Below are 27,577 nucleotides of genomic sequence, written 5' to 3' on the forward strand. Positions count from 1 at the left end.
CATTTACTTCTGTACCCTCAGTTCAAGGTCAGCTTCCGGAAGCACCCAGGTCCACTGGTCCCTGGAGAGCAAGGACTTGTCCAGATGATCTTTGTAGCTACCTGGCACATTGCATGGAATGTGACAGCCCCCCACTAATGTTCGGTGACTGAGTAAAAGGAGCGTAGTCTCCTCGGCCTGGCCCATCTCGATTTCAGGACTCTGCGTGCAAAGCGGTGAGGGCTGTTTCTCTCACTTTGTCTCCGTTTATCCCTACAGGCCTGCTACCAGTTCTACGAACTCCAACTCCGTCGCCTCCCTGCTCCGTCCCACTCGGCTTCCCGGTTCAGGCGGCAGGCTGCAAACCTGTCTTTCACCTATTGTTCAGTTTCCGGTGAGTCAAGTTCAACCCCAGGTTCAACCCCTTCAGGGACGGTCACAAACATTCCCTCACAGGCAGGCACCTCGGAGGAAGCTCCCGCCTAGCACCCGCCCCCAGACTTACCGAACGGGCACAGAGGGGCGTTCCTAGTCCCGCGGCTTTCCGCATTGGGGGCGTGAGCGGGGAGACCCCTCCCCAGTGACCTGCCCTCAGAGAGAGGGAGCGCCCAGCCCTTAGCGGGCGTGGCCGCCCTGGTCCAGCCCCCGCCCCGCCCCCCTCGCCTCGGAGCGAGCCCCCGCTCGGCCACCCGGCAGCCAGCCCCTCCACGTACGCCCGGCCACTCCCTCGCCGCGGAGCGGGCCAGAGGGTGATGCTCCGGATCCCACCTCCCCCGGGAGCTGCGCATTTCCGCGCGCCAGAGCGGCCCCGGCTCCGGCTGGCCCTCGCGGCGGCTGCCCGCGTTTCGCGTCCCCGGGAAGTTGTCTGCGGAGCCCGCGGCGTCCGGGTCTCCTCCCCCTGAGCCCCGCCCCCCCGCCCAGAGCTGGGATCTGCGAGCTGCCCGGCCCGGGGGCGTCGCCGCTCGCTCTTCGAAGCCAGCGAGTCTCCGCTTCCCTGCGCGGAGCGCGCGTCCCCCGCCTGGCCGGGGACCCCCGCGCGGCCGGGGACCCCCGCGCAGCCCCGAGACGGCGCGCGCCCAGAGCGCAGGAGCCCGGAGCGCTGGGCGCCTGGGACCCCGCGGAGCCGCTGCCCAGCCCACGGGGCTCGGCAGGGATGCAGGCTGCGCTGTGAGCCCGGGCGCCAAGGCCATGTCCGGCGTCCGCTGCCGGACCCTTTACCCCTTCTCTGGGGAGCGGCACGGCCAGGGGCTGCGCTTCGCCGCAGGCGAGCTGATCACACTGCTGCAGGTCCCGGACGGCGGCTGGTGGGAGGGCGAGAAGGAGGACGGGCTCCGCGGCTGGTTCCCGGCGAGCTACGTGCAGTTGCTGGAGGTGAGGGGCGGGGGCGGGGAGACACGGGGCTCCGGCCCTTGGCGCGCTCGCGTACCTGTTGCCTACACCGGGGGTGCCCAAGTCGTCCCTGTCCGAGGGGCGCCAGCTGGGCGCAGTCGCCGCGAAACCGAGCCTGGGCTCCGCGCTCCGGGGATGGCGAAGGCAACGGGAGCCCCTCCCGGCGTGGGCAGCGCGGGGATCGCCCGCCAAACGCCCCCGTGCCGGGCCTCCCGGGCACCCCACGGCCGCCCCGAGGAAGCTAGAACTTGTTGCCTGTGTGAGTTCTGGAGCTGGCGGGCGCGTTCCCGGCGGTGGCAGGGGCTTGCGAAGGGCTGCCGAGTCCGGCGGTCCAGGGAAGGCGCACAGAGGACCCTGGATCGGAAAAGTGGCAACGACTCGGCCCCGCAGCTGCGCGTCTCCAGACCCAGGAGCCCGGAGCTTGCCGACCCATGGACGGTTGTGCTGCTCAGGGTCAGGCTGCCTGGTCGCCCCGGGGCCGCCCACTTAACTGGTCAGCTGAGCTTGCTGGCCCCCAGCCGATCCCAGTCAGCAGGCTTGATCCAGGGGTACCAAAGCCCCCAGGCAGCGCCCACTCCCCTGGGCCACCTCCCCCAGGCTAAGGTTCAGAAACTGAAAGGGGCTTGTTCCAGCCGTTCTGGCCTGGCCCCAGGGCTACACAGGACCTGCTGAGCCAAGTCGGCTGGCTGTTTATTGTCTGGGTGACAGTTGGGAGGCCTCTCTGTCCCCTAATCGCAGAGCTCATGGCACAGCGTGAGTGGGATCCGAAGTTTCTGAACTTCTGGGGTGGGAGTGGAGTGACCTTACAGATCATTCCCGTTAGTAAAAGGCTTCCTGACCCCAGGATTGTCCTAAAGACTAATGATTAGTTGCCCACAATTATGTAGGTACATGCAAACCGTCTGGTAAAACACTGCCCAAGTCATGACTGAATTTATAATTTAACCCCACCCTAGTTCCCAAAAAATGAAGTAGCAAATTTTGAGAGAAAATGCACCCTGGGACTTAAAAAAGAAACAAAGAAAGGGGTGAAATGGTTATGGGCAAGTTTGCTCAAGAAGTGCCCTGTGCAGACGTTATCAAAAATAAGAGTAGGGCCTCATAAAGGTACATTGTTGTTTTCAGGCCCAGAGGAGAACAGAATCCTCCTTGATGGATTAGCATTTGAGCACAGTTTAAGCTGGAAGGAGCTTTCACTGGCTGTCAGCAGAGTGTGCTCTGGAACCCTCTTGGTTCTGTATTTTGAGAAACCTGTACACCAAGGGCAGGCTCCACTGTATTCTCAGTATTCCCGCTCCTTTCCTGAGATTGAGCTGTGAAAGCAAGCATGTTGCTTCTTGGGAAGATGGAGGCTGCATATTCCTAGCTCAGTGAAGCCCTAGGAGAGACTGGTGGTCACACTTTCCCAGGAAATTGTGATGCGGACTTTCAGCCCTTGGGTGTCTGTTGGCTGTGGAGTCCCTGGCTGGACTCAGCCAGCAGTGTTTTGGGTGAGAGTGAGTCTGGTGGGTTTGTAGGCTATTTTTCAAGAGTGGAACAGCTCTGCTTTTTCCTTCCTCGGGGGCAGGGAGGGTGAAGCTGACCCAGGGGACCAGCAGAATGGTGGCTGGACGGTCTTGGGTGTCATGTCAGTTCTGTCCAGTGGCATTTACATACTTAAGAAATTTCTGGTGCCTAAAGGGGCTTTCAGAAACTTCCCAAAGGCAACATGCATCTGGGAGCAGGACCCCGGATGGGCTAATCTTGGTTGACTACCTACCAGGAGTCAGTTCCCCTGGCAGCTCTGTGAAGGGGAGGCCTCATTCCCATCTTACAGGCAAACAACTTGAATATGGAGAAGGGAAGGCAGTTGCCCAGGGAGTAATTTGGTTAGCAGCTCAGATGGGTGTCTGTTATCTCTGTGCCTCCTTTAAATACGATGGCCTGGGGTCAGCTGTGCTAAAGGGCAAGTGAAGGAAGGGTCTGGGTCCTTGCGGGAAAGAGTGAGCGCAGCCCCCACGGTCAGCATGCTGTGACAACATTCCTCAGGGGAGGCTGAAGGGCTCACGCCAAATGAGGGCAGTGGTTCCTGGTCAGCATCATTCCTGCCCCGAACTTGCTTTACTCAGAGGCTTCTGGTTTCCCACAGGTGGAGGCAGGGGTGGGCCTGAGCCCTGAGACTCTTTGCAGTGGCCATGGAGATGCAGTTTCAACAGGGGTGATGTGTCTGAGAACCACCTATGTGGGTGGGCTGGACCTCAAGGCTGAGGGTGGGGTAGGGAGGGAGGATCTTTGGGGAGAATCCCTTGGAATGGGGTGGGTCCTCAAAGACAGACTCGGTTAGTGGAGAATGCAGAGCTCCCAAGGGAGTTGGTGGGGGTGGACTGGCCAGCAGATGGAATCAGTAGCCTGGAGAAGCACCAGCCGGGTGGTCATCAAGGCTGGGGTTAGTGCAGAAGCCAGGAGACCAGAGAAGGGGCATCTGTATACCAAGGAGGTGGTAAGCCTTCTGGGGTGTCTGCTGGAGGGGTACCTGGCACTGAGCGTGCTGGAGGCATGGAGTTCAAGCTGGGGGAACAGTTGGCCAGGCAAGTACAGACAAATTGTTCCAGCCTCCTGGGGGAGGAGAGGGGTGGTGGGTTCCTGGCTGAGAACTGGCACCTCCAATGTAACCTGTACCTCAGGGTGCCTTTTGCTCTGTGGTGGAAACAACGATACCAAGATCTTGGAGGAAGGGTGCTAAGGGTTGTGCAAAACAGACACTCCCCGAGGATTTCTTCCTTGTTCATCTGAAAAGGGGAACCGAGAGGAGGCCCGGCTTTGTAGGAAGTGTCCCCGCGGAGGGGAATTGGGAGCTGACTCTGAAAGCACTGAGAGGTTTGCCCTCCTGCAGCAGCCTGCCCCTGGGGAGACGCCTGTTTGGTGGAGATTCTGGTCCTGGTTACTGGGAAACCTTTTTGGTCAAGACCCCAAGGAAGTGGTAGAATGGGGCAGCACGTACTTGGCTTCTAGAGGATTGCCTCTAGGAAAACCTTAGTCCAAGCAGAGCAGTGTGGGGGACCCTGATGGGGCTGGCCACCAGGATCCTGGTCATCGAAAGGGGTGGGGGTGGGTGGACCCTTCCAGCAGAGGAGGGAACCCGCTCATCTTAGAAGAGGGCCGCAGCCTAATGGACAAGACCCACAGCTGCCTATGAGATACAAAGGCTCTTGAGGTCAAAGCAGCTAGAAATGTCTTTCTTGAGGGTCTCTTGAGCCCTGAAGAGGGAGAAGAGTAACAACTCTTCTAACAGTGAGAGATGCAACGAGAAAAAGCCCAGGGAGATGAAGGACGCTGAGATGGGAGCCTGTCGGAGTTGTTCTGCCAGTTCCAAGCCAGGCCAAGATCACCTCCATAGACTTGGAGGCCCTGTAAGGGAGGAGATGTCTGCAAGACTTCTGGGTTGTGTGGAGGCTGAGAAATTACCCCTGAGGAAGGTAGATGGAGGGGGGAACCCAGATACTCATTCCTGGGGAAGAGCTGGAGGGTCAGACATGGTCCAGTGGTTGGATAGATCCAGTGGCTAGAGGACCTAAATCCTGGCCTGAGAATTCCTTGTGGCCTGTTCTTCCTTTGAATGGAGAGAAGAGATCAGGGACCTGGAAGATAGTGTAAGGCATCTGCAAACACCCCCAGAGCTGTTGAGAAATGATTCTGGTGGGTAATAAGGTTGGAATGCAGACACAACAGAGCAAGGTGCTGTTCTTAGAGTCCACCATCTGGCTTCGAGGTCTGGACCTCAGAGTAACCAAACAAAGTATTTTTTTTGTTTGCAGAAGGTCACCCTTAAACTGAATCTCCTCTCCATCTCATGTTCTCTCGTTTTGGCTTCATGTGATTATGCTGCAGGAGTTTACAAGGTGCGGCTTGGGGAGTGGGCTGTGCTAGGGAGAGTTTAGGAATGATGTTTTATCTCCTGCTCCCTTAACGAGTCACCCCACAACTTAGAGTCACAGAACAACCATTTATTATCTCACACATTTCTGTGGGTTGATGGGGCTCAGCTGGGCGGTTTCTGCTGGTCTGTCCTGGTGTCTCTTGTGCATTTGCAGTCAGATAGATGGTGGCTGGGGCTGGGGTCCTAGAGGCTCAGCTGGGCTGGAACCTGCAAACAGCTGGCGTCTGTACTCATATGTCTGGTGCCTTGGTGTTCTTCCACGTGGCCTTTCTCTCTGCATGCTGTCCCAGCCTCCAGGGCCATTCCACACAGCCTTTCTTTTTGGGGTAGTTGGAGTTTTTATACATGGTGGCTGGCTCCCAAGAATGCAGAAATGCAGATTGCCTGGCTTTCTTAAGGCTCATGCTCAGAACTGGCACATCATTTCCAGCACATTTTATTGGTAAAGTGAATCACAGGAGTGGTCCAGGACCATGCGGCCCTTCTGCATGGGAGGGAGGTACATACAGGTGGGGGTAGTGGTATGAATCTAGGGAAGCAAGGTTCATGGAGAGCCATTTTGCAGACTGGCTGCCTCAGAAGGGTAGGGAGAACCCACTTGGGTCAGATGGTCCATGAGGGGAAGCAGTGCCAGGGTCGACTAGTGAGAGAGCACCCAGTGGGAGGTACCATACAGGAGCCTTGGCCATTCTTCTAGGGAATTCTCCATTGCCATCCTTGGAGGGTTATTTTTATTTTAAAGACACCATCCTTAGAGGATTTTATTTTTAAGATGCCAGGGATTTCTTTATAAAGGCCACATGATAAATGGTGCAGCTGAATTTGAAGCCAGATTTTCCTGTCTCTAAAGCCAGGGTCTATCCACTGGGCCCTTGACATGCAGTCCAGCTCTCAGGTAGGGGCTATTTGGTGCTGTTATTAATAGACATAGAGTGTCTGAGCTGTCTGACATCTAGTAGATATGCTTGATTTGTTACACAAATTGATTTTAATACAGAGCTTTTCTTTCCATAATGTGAAAATTACCTAAAATGGGTGTGACTTTGTCCCTCAAGCCAGTATTTTTTAAGGTGGTGCTCAGCTCTGTTCACAGAAGTGTCATTCGTGTTGGTGGCTCACAGAGTATGTAATTGGGAAAAAGACCGTGCTGTTTCCCACCATCACTACATCACCCTGCCCTTTGACTGGGGGGCTGTGGCTCACATTTGTAGCTCCTGCTGTTTGAAAATCTACCCCTGGCCCACCATTCTGTCTGCCTCTTCTCAGGAGGGGCCTCCTGCACTTGACTGCTGTGTGCTTGTCTGCTCAGGTGGGCACCCCACAGGAATTAAGAGCAGTGGGCAGGGCTTCTGGATTTTGTGGATTTGGGAAATCTTTTCAAAAGTTCCCTTAGCAACAATTCGGCAGGAATCCCTGACATCCGTTAACCACTATGTGAATCCCTGCTGTCCATTACCACCTAGAAACATGAAAGAGATGCTGACCTTATACTCTTCAGCCTGAAAAAGCCCGACTTTTATCTGACAGCCTGGGCAGCCTCCTCTACACGCATGGATGTGGGCTCCCCTCCACTTCTCTGGTGAAAGAAAATGTTTGGTGAACCAGGAAGCCTTGTGTACATGTAAGGTATTAGCATTGTTATCAGGCCACTCCAGGGGATATTGTTCTCCCAGCTGGTACCCTTATTACTCACAACAGCAAGGCCATGTGTGACAAGCTTTCTAACAGAATGTCAGGACTGATCCTGCTGGACTTAACTGCCAAATTAGCATATACCTCTCTCCCTGGGATGGTGGGGCTTCTGGGGTACTGTTCATGCCCGTGGAGAGAAATAGACGTGGTAGCCAGCAGTCAGACTGGCTTGTCCTTTGGTAGACCAGGGCATGTGGTGACATTGTGGAGGTTCAGTTGCAACAGGTGTATGAGCTGTGAGAGATTTTGTGGGCTCATTAGGGGACTCACCTACCTTCTCTCTCGTGTAGTGGCTCCCCTTGTCTACCAGCTGATAAAGATCTGTTTTATTGGGTTAACTTGTTGCGTCAGTGTATTTACCTTCCTCCTTAAGGTGGTGGCCAGACTCATCCCTGATGCACTGTTTCACACGACCAAACTGAACTCAGTCCCTCGCTTCTCACTGCCTTCTCCTCCCGCCCGCCAAACACAGTGAGTGTCACCACTGTCTGTCTACCCACTGTGTCTCCTGACACCACCCCCTCTGCCCTTTCCTGTCTTGCTCATTAGCTTAGTTTTGTTCTCCCGTAGAAACATTTCTCAAAACATCTTAACTTGCGTTGGCAAACTTTCTCTGCCAATGGCCAGGAAGCCTATTAGGTTTTGCTGGCCAAGAGGTGGCTTTGAGGAGAGCTGCGTCTCTGGGATTTGTTGTGTTCCAGAGGCCGGGAGCAGCTGGGACAGCCACCCCTGTGGTCTCTGTCACAGCTACTCAGTTCTGCTGTCAGGGCCCAGAAGTGGCTGCAGGTGAGCCTAAAACCAGTGGGTGTGATTGTGTTCTAATTAAACTTTATTTATGGGCACCGAAATCATTTGAAGGTTATAATCTTCACATGCCATGCCATATTCTCCTTCTCGCTTTCAACCGTTTAAAGATGTGAAAGCCATTCTTAGCTTATGGGCTATATGTGGTTTGCCAATCCCTGTTTAGACGCTGATCATTCATTCATTCAGCAACCCCTCACTGAGTGCCTAGAATGGATTGTGGGCACTTTGTTGGTGCTGGAAGGGAAGTAGTGGAGACACAGAAAAGAAGCTTAGCCCTTAGCTGGAGAGGTGGTAAACTAGCAAAAAAAACCCCAAAAATGAGTAGAATGGGGCCAATAAGACAGGGTACTGTGATAGAGTGGGGGTGTGGGGTGCAGGAGGGGTTTGATAAGACTGTCAGGGGTGGCTGCTCAGAGGAGGTGATGCTTGAGCAGAGACCTGAATGACAGTGCACAGGAGCCAGCCACTTGAGTGTCTTGGGGGAGTAATTTGAGTGCAATACACTTAACCCTGAGGAGGGGAATATATTTGATGTAGTTGAGAGAACCAGAATATTCCAGAATGGTTAGAGAACAGTGAACAAGAGAGGGTGGGATGTGACGAGAGGGAGGGAGGCAAGTTGTCTCCACCTCCTCATCCCCCCATATAAGTAACTTAATTTTTGTATAAGAATTTAATTTATATTTTGGGTCCCTATTCTGCATGGTGGAAGGAATGTACTGTCCAGGAATCTGAGATTTCTTGTCCTTTCCCCCAGTTTGCCTTTATGGTCTGGGGGGCTTAATAGAAACATCATCACTCTAACGGCCCAGCTGCTGCTCAGTGTCATCTGGGAGTCTGTGGAGCTGTCCTCCCCGCTGTGTGGGTCTCTGTTGTCTGTCCACGTGACTGCCAGAGACAGCCTCCGGTCTGAAGGGTCCGTCCATCTGGAATCCTATCCTCAGCAGTTTTTTGGGAGGACAGGTAACTCCTACAACGAAGGCTGCTTCTGGCTCCACTGGTGTGCTGGTAAATGTTTAACAGCCAAAACTCTGGGGGCTGGAGCATGAACGGCAGACAGGGAGAAATCCTGATTTGCCAATTTCTTGGGTGTAAATACTACCAACATGGCTGATTTCAAGCTGTGAAGAATTTTTTTCTTAATTGAATATATTTGACCTATACCAGTGTGTAAATTAAGATGCAACCTGCTAATGTGATACATTTATACATTGTAATATGATCACCAGGTTGTAGTGATTATTTAGCACCTCTCTCACATAACGTAAGTACCCTTTCTCTATCTACCTACCTGTAGTTGGTAGATAGTTCTGTAAGTGCCGCAGAAAGCCTTTGGTCTGATCGAAGCGGATGGCATGTTCCGATTTGTTTTGGAAAGCTCATCTAGACTAGCATGGAGAATGGATTTGAAGAGGGTGGGGAAGGAAAGCAGGGCCAGTTAGGGAGCTGGGAGCAGGGTAGCGGAAGTGGACATGGTGAGAAGTGGGTGAATTTGGAATGTATCTTGCAGGTCAGGTCCAAAGGACTTGCTGGGGGTGGATGGAGGTGGTGGGGGGCACTCTCTACACATCAGTTGAGATGCGCTTTCCTCCTGTAATGTCCTCATCTGTGAACTGTTCCTTCTACTACCCAAGACCTCTCCTGTGAAAGAAGTGAGGTAAAAAAAGGCAATTAAAAATTGGGAAAGAGGTACTGTCCTTAATGCAAGAAGTGCTTTTATAAATTACTAAAAAATTAAAACAAAACCCGAAGAACACAGCAGGATGACAATGGGCAAAGAATTTGGATAGACATTTTATAATAAAAGATATAATAGTCACCAGCATATTCAGTTGCACTAGTAATAAAGACTTGCAGATTAAAAAATAAATAGCTTTCAGGTCGAGAAAAAAGGAGTGAGTATTGGCAAGGGTGTAGGAAAGTTGTCACAGGCTTCCCGGAGGGTAATTTGGCAATATATCTTAAAAGCCTTAACAAAGTACATGCCCTCTGATCCAGCAATTCCACTTCTGGAAATGTGGGATCTAATAGTCAGGCTGTCAGAGTCTGAATGCCCATTGCAGCGCTGTTTCTAATACTGATGCCCAGCTGCTTACACCCAAACTGCCTACCAGGAGCAACTGATTAAAATAAGGCTCACCTGTGCTGAACACGAGGTCAAACATGCAGTATATTGAAGCTGGATTTTAAAAATTAAAAATTTGGTCAATGATGCTAATTATTTTCATTGAGTTAGCATAGTTCATATTTTGTCTTAGGACAAGGCAGAAGGAGATGGTGTATGCAGGAATGAGTTGCTTTTTAAAAGTAGGGACTGTGTGTGTGTGTGTACCATGCATGCTGTAAGTATCCTTTTGTGGAGAGAACAGGTTGAAGGAATAGTTGCTAGCCTGGGGCCATGTTCTTTTGAATATCCACATAACAGCAAATCTTTATCTTTCTAGGGGTGGTTTTGATTTTTTTGGAAAAAGCCAAAATGCATTTGGAGCCAAGTCTAGTGTGTCTGTACATGTGCATATCTGTCTATCACCTTGTTGCAGAAAGGGTTTAAAGCAGCTTACCAAAAAACATATGGTACAATAAGATGAAAGCATAAATATGTGAGGATATCTGGGAAGGGAGAAAGTAAGATAACTCTGGGGAGTGGAGTCTGCAGAGTGAAGAGGGTAACTGAGTTAAGTAACACTGTTTTGGGTTTAAGAAAAGAAGCCCTACCTGCAAATAATGGTGCCTTTGAACAGTTCTCAATGGGTCGTAACAGAAGTGTTCTGAAAATGGGGACATTATGGGCATGTAAGTGCTATGTAAGTCAGGATGGGTAAGAATATACTGCCATGACAAACAGCCCCCAGATCTCAGTGGTTAAAACGATGTAAGTTTGCTTCTTCCTCATGCTGCAAGTTTGTTGCAAGTTTGGGGCTGCAAGACCCTCCAGACCCCAGGATGAGGGAGCAACCACCATCTGGAATCTTGCTGGTGATTCCATGTCAAAGAGCATCTGGTTCTTAGAAGCTTCTACCAGAAGTGACACATGATGGTTGTGTTCATATTTTATTGACTAAAACACAATCCTACCTAACATCCAGTGGGTAGGAAAATGCAATCCTATCATGTGCCCAGAAGGACAAAAGGAGCAAGCTGAGTGTCTGTGGGCCACTGTGTTGATTACCATATGGGCACCCACTCGGGGATGCCCTAGCTCTGGTCTATTTTAGTCCCAGTGTTTTATGGTCATATGTAGAAGAGTGCTTTCAAATTGAATTCAGTGCTTCTAGAACAAGGCTTCTCACAATGAATTGTCTTGACCTTGGTTGCACATTCTGGCCCAGCAGGCCTGGCACGGGGCCTAAGGTTCTGCATGTCTGACCAGCTCCCACTGCGTCAAGGACTTCCCCCACTGTGCAGACCTCAGCAGGGGCCCTTAGCTCCTGGGAGAGCCAGGATGAACTCCTATTGTTTTTTCAAATCTGCTCCCCTCCCCAAGCTGTTCCAGCACCTAGCACATTGCTAGGCACACTAGTAGATACTGGGCCTATATTTATTGGACAAATGGGGTCATTTTCCTAATCCCAGACTTCCTATGATTTTTTGGGGGGGATGTGAGGGTAGTGGTAAATTACATCATGATGACTTGTGGTTCAACAAAAGCAAATATGTCTGCAAGGCTCAGTGAGATACGGCCAGCACCTGGAGCTGAGGTTAGCAGCCCCTTTACAGGGAGCCCGTGGGGACGTGCTGTCCCCTCCGGGATCACTCAGGCAGGTGACTTCTCTAACACACAGAGTTTCACACTTGTTCTGTTGGAATGAAAGCCCTTCTAGAGGTTTAGCATCCATTGTTCTGTCTAGATGCCTTAAACTCCTTTCACATCTCATTTGCTTGTCAGATGCACCAGTATTAGGCAACAAAACGAATAAAGTTGTAAAAACTCTTTCGAGATACTTTAAAACTTCTACAGAAAGGACTCCTTGTCCTAATTTAATCATGGCAGATGATCCTTATTTTAGTGGTGGCTCATGGAAGAGTGTCATTGAGGCATTTGTTTTTGATTCATAATATAATTTAGAAGTGGAAATAGTAATTTTGTGTCTACTGTTCTCATTTAGCAAGTGTTTTATTGATAAATAGCTACAAGCCTTTTTTGTGCTTCAAGTGAAAAATAAAACTGTGTTGAGTTTTTGATAATCAACAACATACTTAACACAAAACCTACTAATCTGGTACTCGGTCTGATATTTTCATATCGTCAAGAATGTCCCGAAGCCCTGGGAGCGGGGCCTGTCGTCTGGTGTGGGCGTGTAGAGCGTCCCTGTACTGAATTGAAATATTACTGCAGGACTTTAAGACCAATGTTACTCAAACATTAATATGTGTGCACATCACATGGGGTCTTGTTAAAATGCAGATTTTGGTTCAGTGGGTCTAGGACGGAGCCCCAGACTCTGCATTTTCTAAATAGTTCCCATGTCTGATGTTGCTGGCCACAGTTTGAGTAGCAAAGCATCCCTGAGGAGTTTTAAGTTGGCCTGTAAGTCATGATTAAAGCCTGGAATTAGATGGGATTTAGTTCACTTTTTGTGTGTTGTTTTTGTTTTGTTTAGTGGCATATATGAGGCCACCCATGTCACAGAAAGAACATAGGCTTTGGAATTAGGCATCTCTTTGAGTCTGTTTAATTTGAGGACAGATATGGAGGTAGTAAAAAGGTCACATAACAGGGAGGGTGGTGGCTGGGTTCCTGTTTGCCTAGCAGGTCCCTCCGTCACCGGGTGGAGGTGGGGCTCAAGAATGCTTTACTGGGACCAGGACCAGGAGCTGGCTGTGGAGGAAGAAAGAAAGGCTGGGGGGCAGAGTGGTGAGTGACGCGAATGTGGCAGGCCCAGAGTCTTGACTGCTCTCACTCTGATGGCAGAGAGCAAGCCCAGATGGTCTTGCCAGATACCAAGAGTGTTAGGAACAATCTACAGTGTGGCTGTGGCCTCTTTTTTTTGAGGCCGTGTATCAGTTCCAAGGGGAGGCTCGATGCCTTGTGTGGTTTGGTTCGTGGGCTGGAATGTCAGCCTGGCAGCCACCCCCTTGTGGTCACCATGGTCAAGGTTTGGGCAGGATCTCCCCAGTGTGGGCTGCAGAGTACAGAGCAAGAGTGTGGCAGCTCTGGGTTCAAATCCTGCCTCAGCCCCTGCTGCCTGAGGCCCTGGGCAAGTTGCAGAATCAGAAGTTTCATTGAGTTCCTGTGAGGGTCAGGAAACCTGGGGGAGAGTTGGCACCTTGTATACTCTGTAAATGGAGTTTACACCCCACATGCTCTGGGCATCATGCCAGGTTCAGTGCTGAGAGCTGCCTGTTAACTGGGGCCTTCCCTGGAGAGCTGCTGGCGAGAGGGAAGCCTTTTTCCATGGACCCCTCTGAGGATATAGTACGAGAGTGCCTGGTAGCAGCCTTGTGGCCAAGGCTTTCTGACCTGTGGGCACAGATCACCTGGGCATCTTATTAAATGCAGATTCAAATTGAGAAGTTCGAGGTAGGGGCCTGAGTTTCTGCATTACTCACAAGCTCCCAGAGCATGCTTCTGCTGCTGTTCTTGCACCCACATTTTGAGTAGCACTTTTTGGTGGTGGTGGTGGTGGTTGGGAGGGGCCGTGTTCAGGACACAGGTCCGAGTAGTTAAAACCCTTAAAGCGGCAGCTGCTGGCCATTTCTAATTTATTTGGAGCTACTGCTCAGGCTGGGCTAATTAGTCTTAATTGCTCCTTACCTGGATCTGCTGGGCGTCTGGCCACTGGACACTCCCAGAAGAGGCCCTTCTAGTAATGAGGAAAAGCCTGTTTGTCGGGGGAGGTGAATGCAAGAGAGTGCTAAAAGACTTAAACATTTCTTTTCATCTCTGCTGGTCCTGGTGCAAAGGAAAGGTTTGTTTCAAGGGGCTGGGTGGAAATTTTTTTTTTACAGTATTGCTGGGGCACTCACACGCTGATGCTGGGCTTCTGTTCCAGGACTGGAGCCTGGAGATGGTGGGAGCCCCACAAAGCAGGCACCTCCCGCAGACCCTAGGCTGCTCTGGGCTTGGCCTCTCTCCTCTCTTGCCTGGGTTGCTGCCTTGGCCCCTAATGGGGGTGGTTATCGCTTTTTTCCTCTGATAATATCTATTCTCCATAGTGACACTGACATGATTTCCCTAGCCAGTCTGATCACGGGATGCTCCTGTTTTAAGACTTTTGTAGGCTTTTCATTGCCTTTATGATATAATATGCCTTAGCTTTGCTTACCAGACTCCCTGTAACTTGCCCCATCTACCTCCCCTGCTGCATTTTTAGCCATTTCTTCATATGCATAACACTGTCAAAGCAACATGGAACTACCTGACTCTGGGATGCAACTCTGCTCTCTCGCTGTGTCCTTGCACCTGCTCCCAGAACCCCTTTCCCCTCCTCTCTTTTACTCCCACCTTGTTTTCTTTTTGTTTTAACAGGTCATTGAGATCTCACAGCCATCGAAAGTGTACAATTCAGTGATTCTTTTTTAGCACATTCATAGAGTTGGGCAACTGTTACCATAATCAATTGTAGAACATTTTCATCACCTTTACTGATTGTCAGTTCATGTTGTCGTCTGACAATCTACTTTCAGGCTTACAGATTTGCCTATTCTGGACAGTTTGTAGGAATGGAGTCCTATCATTTGTGGCCTCTTTGCCATAGCATAATGTCTTCAAGGTTCATCCATTTGGTAGCATGTATCAGTACTCCGTTATTTTTTGTGGCTGAATAATATTCCTCCATATGGATGTATCGTCTTTTTATTCATTCATCAGTTGATGGACATTTGGGTGGTTTTTCCCTTTTTGGCTATTATGAAAGTTGCTCCTGTGAATGTATACAAGTTTTTGTGTGGACATGTATTTTCCTTTTTCTGGGGTGTATACTTAGGCACAGAATTGCTGGGTCATTTGGTACTCTGTGTTTAACAATGTGAGAAACTGTGAGCCTGTTTTCTAAAGTGGTGACACCATTTGACAGTCCCAGGAAAGTGATGTCAGAGAGCTCCAGTTTCTGTCTCTCCTCACCAACACTTGTTATTATGTCTTTTTAATTATAGTTGTGCCATTGCATGTGAAGTGGTATCTCGCTGAGGTTTTCATCTGCATTTCTCTGCTGACTGTGATGCTGAGCATCTTTTCATGTGCTTATGGGTAGACTCTGTTTCTTCTTTGGAGAAGTTTCAGACTCTTTGTCCATTTTAACTGGCTTGTCTTTTTATTGTGTCCTTTTTCTTTTCGTTTTCATTTTCCTTTTTAGTCAGATGAGCTTGTTCTTATTTCTTGGCTTTGGTTGTTAATCTCCTGGAAAGACTACCGACAGTGCCCCTGAATTCTTCTAGACCTCTTCACACTTAACCCCCTGTGCCCTCACCATGCTGTTGATTTTTTGAGGTCAAGGATTGGGTCTCTTGATTTTTATAAATTCAGTCTGTAGTGTGCAACCAGGCACAGGTACTTGATTAAAACCAAAACAAAAACCCATAGTACAGCTCTTTCCACTGCAGTGCTGAATGAATACAAGATTCTGGGTTTGTTACCCATGATAGTTATTTGGCTTCATGTGGGAAAAATAATAGAGTTTGGTTAGTGACACTGTTAACAGAATCTGTGTTCCTCACCCAGGCATTTTACACACATGAACCCTGGGTCACAAGACAGACTGGGGAAGAAGGCGTGCAACTCAGAGGAGACCTTCCCGCTGTGGGAGCAAATGACTGCGGTTAAGTGAAGTGAAGTAGGACTGTTACCTTGTATAAAGAGTGGCAAACTATTATTATTTCCTGCTGGAGACAAAACACAGGCCTTGAGGAAACTGACCTCCCTTGGGACTGATTTGATTACTAGATGCTCCTGCAATCCCAGAGTGGGAGCCTTCTCGGTCTGTAGTATTGGGGAGGCAGGCTGGTGTAGTGATGTTTGTGGGAGATCAGACCTGGGTTTTGCTTGTTGGCCCTGTGAGACTTTGGGTACATTGCTTACGCGACCTTAGATCTCACTTTCCATGTCTTTAAAACGGGGACGATAAGGCTGACATCACAGGATCACTTTGAAAGTTAGAATCGTCCCCTTTAACAAATGCTTCGCCGAGCGTCTGGTGTCAGCGCTCAGTATGTGCTGGTGGCTGCTGCTGTGAATGCTTGTTTCCCGTTCGTCACTCAGAGTGCTGGCCGTTACTGTTTGCTTTTTCTTAAACCTGGTTCCCTGAGCGTCACTCTAGACCTCTTGGTCATCATTTCTGATGGTGACCTTGTCTTTCTGCCTCTTGGCCACTGTTCCCTGAATTCAGTTTCCATCCCGACTCTTCCAAGTCCCTTTTTGCCAGGCTTAGCATCACCATTGAAAATGTGTTTGCTTAAGGGAGTCATAGCCTTTCTATGGATGGATGGATCTTTGGCTGTGTCATGCTTTATTTACATCACAAACTTAAAGTACAAATTCCTTTTTTGAATGTCACAGTTGGGGGAATCTCCTCCCATCTGGACCCTCCCTAGGAGTGATAAACCTCCCTGGGTGTGACCAAGATTACAATCTTACCTATAGGTCAGTAATTAAGGGGAATTTTATCTTAGACCCTGTGACAGATAAACCAGCCTGTAGACATAGATTTTTCTGCAGAGTATAACATCCAGAGGCCACTGAGACCAGGAGGCTCCTGCTCAGAGTAAGGGTGAATGTCCTTCTCCCCATTAGTGATCCCAGGACATTTTCAAGTTGATATATTTTGTGACATGGCAAAGGCGATGTCAGGTCCTTCTTTCAGCCAGCCAGTTGCAGTTTTTGAGCACCACTGTGAGATTTCGGGGGCGAGGGGGAATGCTGCAGTCAGGAGGGTACCATGATAGCAGGAAACTGCTGGGCCCCACGTCCTGTCTGCCCTGGCTCCAGAATCTGATCCTGCAAGGTGGCACTTGCAGGGCTTTCTGCTTGTCCTTTGTCCCCAGTTCCCTCTGTTAATAACCAGGGGACAGGAAATGTCTTCCCTCTGGGCCCATGACAGCCCACCCCAGGCAATGCAGCACAGATAGTCTTCCTGTTTCTGACTCCCTGCATTGAGAAAAGGAGGCAATCTTTGGTCTTTGGGGGGAAAAAAACCATGGTGGGGATCTTTCAAAAGGGTCTGCTTGCCCCTCTGGCCAGATGACTAGTGCATGCTGCTTAGGGATCTGGGCTCAGACAGGCAAGGGCTGGGGTTTGTGGGGGTTCCCGTGGAGACCCCCTCTGTGCACCCCTAAGAAATCTTGCGGTGGACATGGCTGCAGAAATCCTGATAAATTTTGAAATTTCTGATGGACTTCTCTGCCTCACCCAGGAGAAGGGTTAGAAAGAAAACACAGCGGGCTTCTTCCTCATCCATGTGGAGGCCTGGGTGGGGCTGTTCCGAGTGTATTTGGTGGATGGGGAGCCCTGCCAGTGAGGGAGAGATTGGGTATGGGGCTTGACCAAGGTGTTACCAGGTAATCCAGGGGGACCTTAGAGCCAGATCTGGCCTGGGCCCTTTGCCCCTGAATAGGCCTCCCGTCCAAGAGGATAGCTATAGCTATGGTGGAATGAAGGTGGGAGCTGGGGCAGCCAGAGCCTGCCTGTAGTCTCTGCATCTCCCACACCTGGTGTTCGCTGGTGCTGGATTCTGGGGGTCTGGACACTAGCTGCTCTTCTGGCTACACACACCTGCAGTGAACGGTGGCCTGGGCCCTCCATCACTCCCTTTCCTTTTCAGAGTGATTCCAGGGAAGCCCTAGGGCTCTGTGGGCACAGGATGAAAAGCCCAGTAGTACTTGGTGTTAAAGGCTCACATTCCTCTGTGTCCATCAGGATTGTTCTCGGGGGTGCCAACTACGTGCCGTTATGGTTTGTTTCTGAATGGCTTGCCAGGGAGTGGGGTGCTTTGTTACTCTGTGTGGCTGGTCTGCTTTATTATTAGTCTTGGGGAAATGATTTCTCTGAGAAGCATAGAAGGTGTAAATTATGCTTCACTGCATATCATCAAGACTATATATATATTCAGCTACAGCTGCAAGTCTCTTGCAAATGAGGACTGATGTGAGATGTGGGGAAGCTGGAAAGGGCTACAGTGCAGACATGCAGCTGGCATGATTGATAATCCCGGAGTCACCTGTATGGGCATTTCTCATGGTTTATGGGGGAGGAGGAAGGAAGAGAGACACTTTGGGAGGCCTGTGCCCTGAGAGAGAAGGCTGGAGGGAAGCGGTCTGAAGATGACGACATCTCCCTGGGAGTGGACAAGTTTTCTGATATCCTGATTTTTAGGGAATATTTCTTTCATTCCCACTGTGGCAGGAACCCCAGGCTTAGGGCTGGTGTTCCCACTTCCACCTAGCCTCACACAGCCCTCCGTGGTGTCCTCCTGAAACCCGAGGGCAGCAGAGTCGGGCCCACTGGCTCTCCTTGCCCCGAGTGCCGGGGTGTGAACACAGGCCTGCACACACTGCCCAGGGCTGCCTGCCTGCCTCCCCACTTGGCCTCTGCTGGTAACAGATCTCTCCCCAGGCTGGGTGGGTCATTCTTCCTCCAGCTTCCACAGGACCCCCACCATGATGGCACTAAGCACAGTGAACTGCAGTGACTTGTTTATATGGCTGTCTCCCCACTGTACTCTGTGCTCCTCCTGCCTCATAAATCTCTGCCGCTGCCCTGGACCTGGCATGGTGCTCGGCATCTCTGAGGTCTGGTTCCAAGAGTATTTGATGGCTGGCTGGCTGTAGTAAACAGGAGAGAGAGAGAGAGCTTGCCTTAGAGACTTGGGCACATCTTGCTCTGATTTTGACTCATGGCTTAACCAGCCTTTCTCTGAAAAAGTGTGAATGGCCTTGTCATGACATGAAGTTCAGGGTCGTGGAAGGGAGTGCTGAACATCAAAGTAAGGTCACTGGGTGCTGGAGAACAAGGTTGTTAAGGCCACAGGATAGGGAGGCCCACAGTGAAGGATGAAAGGTGAGCAGGTGTCATGTGCACTCTGCTGTCTCCCTGTCCTGCTTCTCCAAGGGGCTGCTGCAGGACAGCTGGGAGGAGCTGAGGGCTCTCTGGACAGCTGTCAGGAGCCTTGGATTCTACTTGTAGGACCCGGGCCTCACACACCTCTTGGCGATTTTACCTTGCGAAATTCATATGATGTCTCTGACCTTCAGTTTCTTCTGGAGTCCAGAGGAAAGGTAACAGCCACTCTGCTGCTTCTCAGGTTGACTGGAGGGATTTTCAGGGTGACCCTGCTTTAAAATTCAGCGGGGAGCTGATGGTGAGTGCAAGGCTTGTTAGGAGCGGCTGTGCAGGAAGTGGGGGACAGGGACTAGGGTTTGTGGATCCAGAGCTGTCCCCACCTTTCCCTGGCGGCCTTGTCCCAGCAGCTCAGCTCCCTGCTAGGGTGGTCCTTTCCCCACTGGCCCCCTTAAACTTGCTTCTGAGGCTGCCTCCTGACATCTCCCTGTCCCTTGCTCAGGCAGTTAGAAGAGCTGTTGAAAGTCTTGTCTCTGATAGACTGTTTGGAGTGAGCCCTGCCTCAGCATTATCACCTTCTCTGCCCTTCCCCAGGGCCTTGGATAGGCCCCTCCAGGGCACTGGGCAGGTTGTAGGCCTCAGGGATGCAGCCCAGATGAGACTGACTGGACAGGACCCTGGAGCCCTGTGGTCAGAGGGCTATGTCCTCCATGGGGAGCTGGGGAGTGGCCCGGGAGATGTGCCAAGTGCAATGAGGGGCCCTGGGAGGCAGGCCAGGGCGGTGGGAGCACTCAGCACCCATGATGGCTCAGTTTTGCCCCCTGCAAGTCTGTTTGTCATAGTCCTAACCCCCAGTACCTCAGAATGTGATGGTATTTGGAGACAGAGTCCTTAAAGAGGTAGTAATTAAGTTAAAGTGAAATTACATGAGTGGCTGCGTAAGAAGGGGAGATGAGGACCCCATCAGACACAGGAGGGGAGCCCAGGAGGGAGGCCTCAGAAGAAATTGACCTGCCAGCACCTTGATCTGGCCTTCAGCCTCAAGAACTGTGAGACAATAGATTTCTGTTGCTTCAGCCCCCTAGCCTGTACTTTGTTCTGATCCCTACAAGACCTTTGACCAAGATTTGGGCAGGAGATTTATTTGCATTATTCTGTGGGATCAAAAACCTTGAAAAAAGGGACATTGTGTCTGTCCTTTTTCTCCTTAACACGTGTTCATTGAAAACACTCTATATGTTCCATGATCATGTGCCTCCTTCTTTAGCATGTGAGCCCCCGCGAGGGCCAGACTACGTGTCTGTTTTGTTGCCTGCAGAGGCCCTAGGGCTGAGTCTAAGGGAAGGCCCACTTAGGCATTGGCACGTGCCTTTTGGACCAATTCTGTCTGAAACAATGGCCTGAAGTCAAATTCCTCTCTGGGCCTAAATCCAGCATTTCTAATTAAAATAGCTGGTTTTCCCTACCCAGGTCCCTGCTTAGTGTTTCCCCTGCCAGGTGGCTACAACTGTGTCCCTGTATCTCTCTCATCACTACCTAGCACCAAATGTGATTAAGATGTGTTAAAAAGCAGAGGAGAAAGGTTCATTTATTAGGTTTTGTTTATACTTTGTAGACTGAGCCACGGATGATATTAAACTAGGTCATAGCAGCCAATGAGTTTGAGCGCTGTTTCCCTCCAGAGGGTTAACTCAATAAGGCCAAGGATTTGATCACTGCAGTGTCTTTAACGCTGATGACAGAGGCTGGCCCAGAGTTAGGGACTTACTCATATTTGGGAAATGAGCGACTGTGTCAGTATGAAGGACAGATAAGTAAATGCTCAGCATTTCCTGGTGGGATCAGCGGGTCTTTCTGAGGGGACGCCAGCCCCACACCCCAGAGTCCCATTCCACCCCTGCTCACTAGCACCAGGCTCCTGCTGCTGGTTCTTTGTCTGCAGCTCCAGTTAAGGCATCCTGTTACCTCTTCAGGGTAAGAGAGGTCTCCTTTTTACAGCAGAGCTCCCCTGAACTATGTGAAGAGGGTCCCTGATTGGGGAAATGCATGGCTTGCCTAAGAATCTTTGGCCATTTCCCATTCCTCTTACTTTGTATCTGATTTTCTTTCATTTTTCTCTTCATTCCTCTCCTCCCTCCTTTTTAAAAAAGGGTGGTAAAACTCACATACCAAAATTTACCATCTTAGCCATTTAAAAGTATACAGTTCAGTGACATTTCATTCAGTGACATTTCATACACTGACAGGGTTGTGCAACCATCAGCGCTTTCCAGTTCTGGAACATTTTTATCCCCCTAAAAAGGAACCCCACACCCAACAAGCAGGCACTTCCATTCCACCCCCAAGCTCCCCAAACCCCCAGCCAACCACTAATCTGTTTTCTGTGTCTATGCATTTGCCTATTCTAGGCATTTCATATAAATGGAATTAGACAATGTGACCCTTGGGGTCTGCTTTCTTTCACTTAGCATGACGTCTTCACGGTTCGTCCGTGTTGGCTGAATACCATTCTGTTGCATGGGTAGAGCACACATGCTCGCTCACTAATCAGCTGATGCACAATTGGGTGGTTTCACCACTTGGGCTGTTGTGAATTGTACTGTCCATTCCTTTGCTGTCTCTAGTTCTTCCTCCAAGTGTTGCCTATGGTCCTCTGTCCAGGCTGCACCACTAGTTTGCAAAGCTCTTGAGAAGTGAGGAGTTAGGTTCTCTACCCCACTCTCGCTCCATCTGCAAAATTTTTGTCAGGCCTCAGTTTGCCCACTTCCAAAATGGGCATAACATTTTCTGCCTACCTTACTCAGCCCTGCAGAATGTTGTAGGAGGCACACATCATAGAAGCCCTTCATTGGCCAGAAAGTCAGATGTCAAACAATAGTTCTTTATGTTCCTCATTTTTCCTTTGATTTTCTCACTTTCTGCTTTTTTCTCTGCTGCTGCTTTCTCCTTTTGCTATGACTGCATTTGAATTCCCTTCTTTCTTCTCCTTTCCTCTTTCTTCAGCTGGCCTGGAGACACAGTAGGTGACATTCAGTATATTCACCTCCATAGTGGAGGGGACCTCGGTGCTGGGAATCCGGGGCATTCTCGGGAAGGCAGGACTAGTTGCACAGGAGGGCAGTTGGCAGTGCTGGCTGAGTGACAGGCTGAAGTCAGCCACTGCTGGATGCAACGTGGGCTGCGGCGGCCCTGCCATTCCATCTGGCTTGGCTTTAGAGACTTAGTTTACAGACAGCTTTGAGGCCTTTTGCAGTCCAGGGAGTAGCCAGATTGATAGATACTTAGGCAGATATTGGAATCCAAATAAGGAGACCCAAGGGACACTTGGAGAAGGCAGCAGATGGAGGTGTGTGCTTTTCTTGGTATATTGCTCTGCAAATGCTTGATCTTGTGCATTCCTCAGTTTTCCCAACTGAACTTTAAGCTTCTTGAAGGCAAGGGTGCTGTCTTTCTCCCACTGTGATTGCTCACAGTGCCCTTCCTAGAGTTTTGAATATAAACAGTGTGTAGTATATGTGGTGACAACTTCAGGTTAGTCCTATACTGGTCACAGAAAGCTCTCACATAGGATTTCTCATGTATCTTCTCAACGGCTGGCAAGGTAGATTCCATTTCTGAAATAAGTGTAGGGCTCAGAGAGGTTAAGGAGCCTGCTCAGGATGCACAGCCAGCCAGAAGAGCAGCACTACCGCGTGCTCTCCACTGCTTCTGCCTCCCTCAAAGGGATTTTACAGCAGATAGGAACCATGTGGCGGTATTTATTTAGGGAGATGGGAAATGAATCCTAGTGCAGTTGGATCGTGTTCATCTTGGAGAGTTTTTTTTCTAACATCCTAGGATTTTCAAGTCAGAAGCAATTGTGTAGAAGTTGCAGGTGGCCTTTCCTATTACTTAATCAGTATAGATTCCTCTTTTCTCGACAAACTTCAGAGAAGTTTGAAGGAAAGCCGATTTCCTGCTGAATTGCTGTGTTCCTCATTTGCTACCAGAGGGTCTGACTTAAAGAACTGTTGTAATTCTTGGTGACAGGCGTGGAGCCAGCTCAGAATGATGTTGCAGCCTGGAACTGGGTTCCAGGTCCACTGCTGGAGCTCTGCACTGGACGGAGCCCCTAAAATGTCTGGCTCTGGCTGGGTCTGGTGGGAGGGATGGGTGTGTTGGAGTAAGTGAGTCCTGGAAAACTTGCCCAGAGGAAATGCGGTCAAGATGTTCGGTTTTAACACCTCTGGTTTTCTTCCAAATCAGAGGAGGAAAAGTTTCAGATTTAAGGGATGAAGGAAGTTTTAGGATTTTCTGTGAATGGAACTCAGAGCTCGATGGAGCCCAGATTCTCTGTGGAGGGAAAAGCAGGTGCCTTGGCAATTAGGAGGGACTTCTGCTCTTGGTTGGGCCCTCAGCAAATTGCTGAGCTTAGAAAACATATGGTACCAGTGCTGTTTGCTGGCTCAGCCACAGAAATTGCCCGCTAGCCTTTGAATTATTCAGGGACCTGTGGTGGCATTAAGTCTGTGTTGGGGGAAGCAGCATGTTTAAGCTCAGAGATCTCCTCAGAGGTGGCAGAACTACTGGCTATAAGGTATGATGTTAAAAGGGCGCTTCCTTCACCCTGGGATCCTGAACAAGGAGGAGTTCATTCCCTGAATGAAAGTTAAGCACCTGCAGTGTGCGAGGCACCACCCTCAAAGCTGGAGATCCAGTGGTAAACAAAGTGGACAGTCATCCCTGTCCTCATCGAGTTTCTGTTTAGTTGAGGGCGACAAACAGTAAATAAAATATAAACAGCTAAACTGTGTAGTGATTAAGGTTTGTAACTTTAAATGGGATGGGCAGGGAAGGTCTTGTTAGGAGAGGGCATCTGAGCAAAGCTCTGGAAGATAGGAGGGAGCAAGTGTGTGGATTTCTGGGAGAGGAGCATTCCATCCAGAAGGCAGAGGGAAGAGCAAGTGCAAAGGCCCTGTGGCCTGTGCATATCTGGAGTTGAAAGCAGCAGCAAGGTCTGGGTGGCTGAGCAGAGTGAGTGTGGGGGGACAGAGAGGGGCTTGCAGGGAGGGTGGGAGGGGCCCAGGGCAGGAGAGCCTTGTCCTCTTGAGGACCTGACTTGCACTGCATATGCCATCAGAGGAGCCATTGAGCAGAGGATCCATGTGACCTGACAGGGGTTTCAAGGATGTTTCTGCTGCTTTGCTAAGAGTGGATGGGGGAGAGGGGAATGCAGGTGGTGTGGGAGCAAGAACAGAGGAGGAGATGTGTAAAGAGGTGGTTGCAACAGCATAAGTGAGACAGGATGCTGGCCTTGGCAAGGGTAGCAGATGTGATGTGGTTAAGAAAGTTGGATTTTGGATGTATTTTGAAGGGAAAACCAGTGGAATTTGATATATAAGGTTTGAAGATAACGTGAAGATGGTTCCACGTTTTTGGCTTAAGCAACTGGGAAGAAGGAACTGGTATTAGAGAAAGTGAGGATTGAAAGATGTGGGTTTTGGGAGAATATCAGGAGGTTGTTTTGGCATGTTAAGTTTGAAATTCCGATGTATATTCAAGTAATAACATTGAGTAGGTATTTGGAAAGATGGTTCCTCTGGTTCAGGGGCGAAGTTGGCTTCAGCTGTAATCTAAAGTCATTGTGGCGTGGATGGTCTGGAAGCTGCCATACTGGATGAGATCACCTAGGGAGTGGGGTGGCTGGAGGAAAGAAGGGGGCCGAGGCACCTGGGATGAGGCAAGGACACCAGCCCCAGAGGAGAGGGTTCAGCTGAGTGGCGGGAGGAGCACCCGGAGACCAGGACGGTCTCACTGGGCTCTGAGAAGGCCACACAGAGTCACCGGGGCATCGGGGATGCTCAAGGGTGAGACAGTGCCTCGGGCCACAGGCACACCCCCAGCCGTATCTGAGGTGAGGTTTGCAGTTATGGGATGACTAGAATATTCTCCTGTTGTCTGCATCCTTCCAGGATGAACAGAAACATACCTGCATGGCTAACAGCCATGTTGCATTTCCCTGTAACTCCAGGCGAAATGCAGTCCCCACTGCCAAGTGTCTGCAGAAGGAGGAGCTCTTTGTTTCATGTGATGCTGAGGAAACAATTTTTGTGATTATTAATTTTTAATCACACTAATAATGTATGAATTAAACTGTACATCTGCCATGGGGACACATTGACTCTTGGACATCAGAAATATGCTAGGCCCGCCAAAGGGTCACAACATACAAGTGGATCAGCAGTACATCTGCACTATTAAAATTTCATGGTAGTGGGGGAGGGATTAGGAAAGATGGGTCTTCAAAGGCTCCTTAGAGAGGGTGATCATGAAAACACGGTTAAGAAACTGGAATTAGACTAAAACCCCCTTTGGTAATGTCCACAGCCCCTTGTGGAAACACATTTTAATGATTTGTGGGTTTAGTGCCTGTTTTAACTAAGTAACAGTAGTGTATTATTTTATTTTATTTATTTTGGTATCATTAATCTACAAATACATGAAGAACATTATGTTTACTAGGCTCCCCCCTTCACCAAGTCCCCTCCACATACCCCTTCACAGTCACTGTCCATCAGCGTAGTAAGATGCTGTAAAATCACTACTTATCTTCTCTCTGTTGCACAGCCCTCCCCGTGCCCCCCCCACACTATACATGCTAATCGTAAGGCCCCCTTTCTTTTTCCCCACCCTTGTCCCTCCCTTCCCACCCATCCTCCCCAGTCCCTTTCCCTTTGGTAACTGTTAGTCCATTCTTGGGTTCTGTGATTCTGCTGCTGTTTTGTTCCTTCAGTTTTCCTTTGTTCTTATACTCCACATATGAGCAAAATCATTTGGTACTTGTCTTTCTCCGCCTGGCTTATTTCACTGAGCATAATACCCTCTAGCTCCATCCATGTTGTTGCAAATGGTAGGATCTGTTTTTTTCTTATGGCTGAGTAATATTCCATTGTGTATATGTACCACATCTTCTTTATCTATTCATCTACTGATGGACACTTAGGTTGCTTCCATATCTTGGATATTGTAAACAGTGCAGCGATAAACATAGGGGTGTATCTGTCTTTTTCAAACTGCGCTTAGGGAAATTTCAAACTGCATTCTTAGGGAAAATTCCTAGAAGTGGAATTCCTGGGTCAAATGGTATTTCTATTTTGAGCTTTTTGAGGAACCTCCATACTGCTTTCCACAATGGTTGAACTAATTTATATTCCCACCAGCAGTGTAGGAGGGTTCCCCTTTCTTCACAACCTCACCAACATTTGTTGTTGTTTGTCTTTTGGATGGTGGCAATCCTTACTGGTATGAGGTGATAACTCATTGTGGTTTTAATTTGCATTTCTCTGATGACAAGCGATGTGGAGCAACTTTTCATGTGTCTGTTGGCCATCTGAATTTCTTCTTTAGAGAACTGTCTTTTCAGCTCCTCTGCCCATTTTTTAATTGGATTATTTGCTTTTTGTTTGTTGAGGTGTGTGAGCTCTTTATATATTTTGGATGTCAACCTTTATCGTATCTGTCATTTATGAATACATTCTCCCATACTGTAGGATACCTTTTTGTTCTATTGATGATGTCCTTTGCTGTACAGAAGCTTTTTAGCTTGATATAGTCCCCTTGTTCATTTTTGCTTTTGTTTCCCTTGCTCGGGGAGATATGTTCGTGAAGAAGAGTGTATTATTTTTCTATTTTTTTTTCACTAGATAATATATCTTGAAAATACTTTCTTGTTAGCACTATACATCGGTGGTTATTTATGAAGCCCTGTGATATTCTGTAGTATGAATGTAGCATAGATTATTTTATATTTTGTATTGATGGATATTTAGAATGTTCCTAAGTTTTTTACACCCCCTGCCATCCTTTTGCTATTAAAAATACCATTGCAGTGTTCATTTTTGCACATGTGCCCATGTTTAATGACCTTCTCAAGGGTAGCAGAAGAGGACTTCCTGGATGACAGGGACAGTTGTCCTCTGAACAGACAGAACCTTTAGGAATGGAAGATGGAGAAAGGGAAGGTGGATCACCCGCTCTCTTGAGGCTGCACAGTAGGCCTCGGGGCACAGTGTCCCCTTCATCTCTGTGACAGCTGCAGAAGACAGCTTGCCCCACTCCACCTGTGAGAAAACTGAAGTTCAGAGAGATGAAATGACTTGTCTGAAGTCCCACAGTGGGTGGTAGACAAAGGAGACTGGGAGCTGTGGTGGCAAGGGAGGATGACTTCCAGGTCATTTGGGCCTTTGATTGACTGTCTGGGGTGCTGCCCAGGACAGACCTCGTAGTAGGCTGGGTCCTGGCTTTATGCATATGCTAGTCTTTTTTTATTCAGTTAAGGGCTCCTTATTTTTCATATATTAGAGTGTTTGAAGTTGTTTTTATTACTCTCTGCTTCCACTGACTAAGCATAATAGCACAAATTTTCTTGAAAAAAATCAGTTCACCATATATTAACAGCCTACAAAGTCCATACAATAAAAATCCAGATTTGTGTAAAATAAGATGTGCATGTGCATGCGCACATATAAAAGAAAGTCTGGAAGGAGATTCACTGAAATGCTAATGATGGTTATTGCCAGGGGAAGGGATTATGGGAACATAGAGTTGCTTTCTGGGGCTTTCTCCAGTTAGCCCCCCTCCCTGATTTCCTTCAAACAGCATGTATGAATATTATAATTAGAGGAACGCAGTCTATTGTAAAAGAGAAGCATCAGTAAGAATTTAAATAAAAAAACCAAAGGAATCTGTGTTGAGATATCTGCACTTTCGTGTTCATTCCAACATTATTCACAACAGTGAAGACATGGAGACAGATTAACGTAAGG

General features: G+C 49.2%; 1 protein-coding gene across 3 annotated transcripts in view; it reads left to right on the top strand.

The window, feature by feature from the left end:
• The first annotated feature begins 1,023 nt into the window (after positions 1 to 1,023).
• The window catches only part of GAS7 (growth arrest specific 7), a 224,138-nt gene continuing 197,584 nt past the window's right edge, over positions 1,024 to 27,577 (top strand). For 2 of the 3 annotated variants that reach the window (XM_036927721.2, XM_057500865.1), the window contains exon 1: positions 1,024 to 1,350. In XM_036927721.2, coding sequence (XP_036783616.1) covers positions 1,168 to 1,350 — 183 coding nt within the window. In that variant the 5' untranslated portion in view covers positions 1,024 to 1,167. The remainder of the gene's footprint in view (positions 1,351 to 27,577) is intronic. The other variant, XM_036927724.2, reaches the window with a different exon arrangement.

The sequence above is a fragment of the Manis pentadactyla genome, chromosome 4 (genome assembly GCF_030020395.1).
Source record: "Manis pentadactyla isolate mManPen7 chromosome 4, mManPen7.hap1, whole genome shotgun sequence".
NCBI classification, from domain to species: domain Eukaryota; kingdom Metazoa; phylum Chordata; class Mammalia; order Pholidota; family Manidae; genus Manis; species Manis pentadactyla.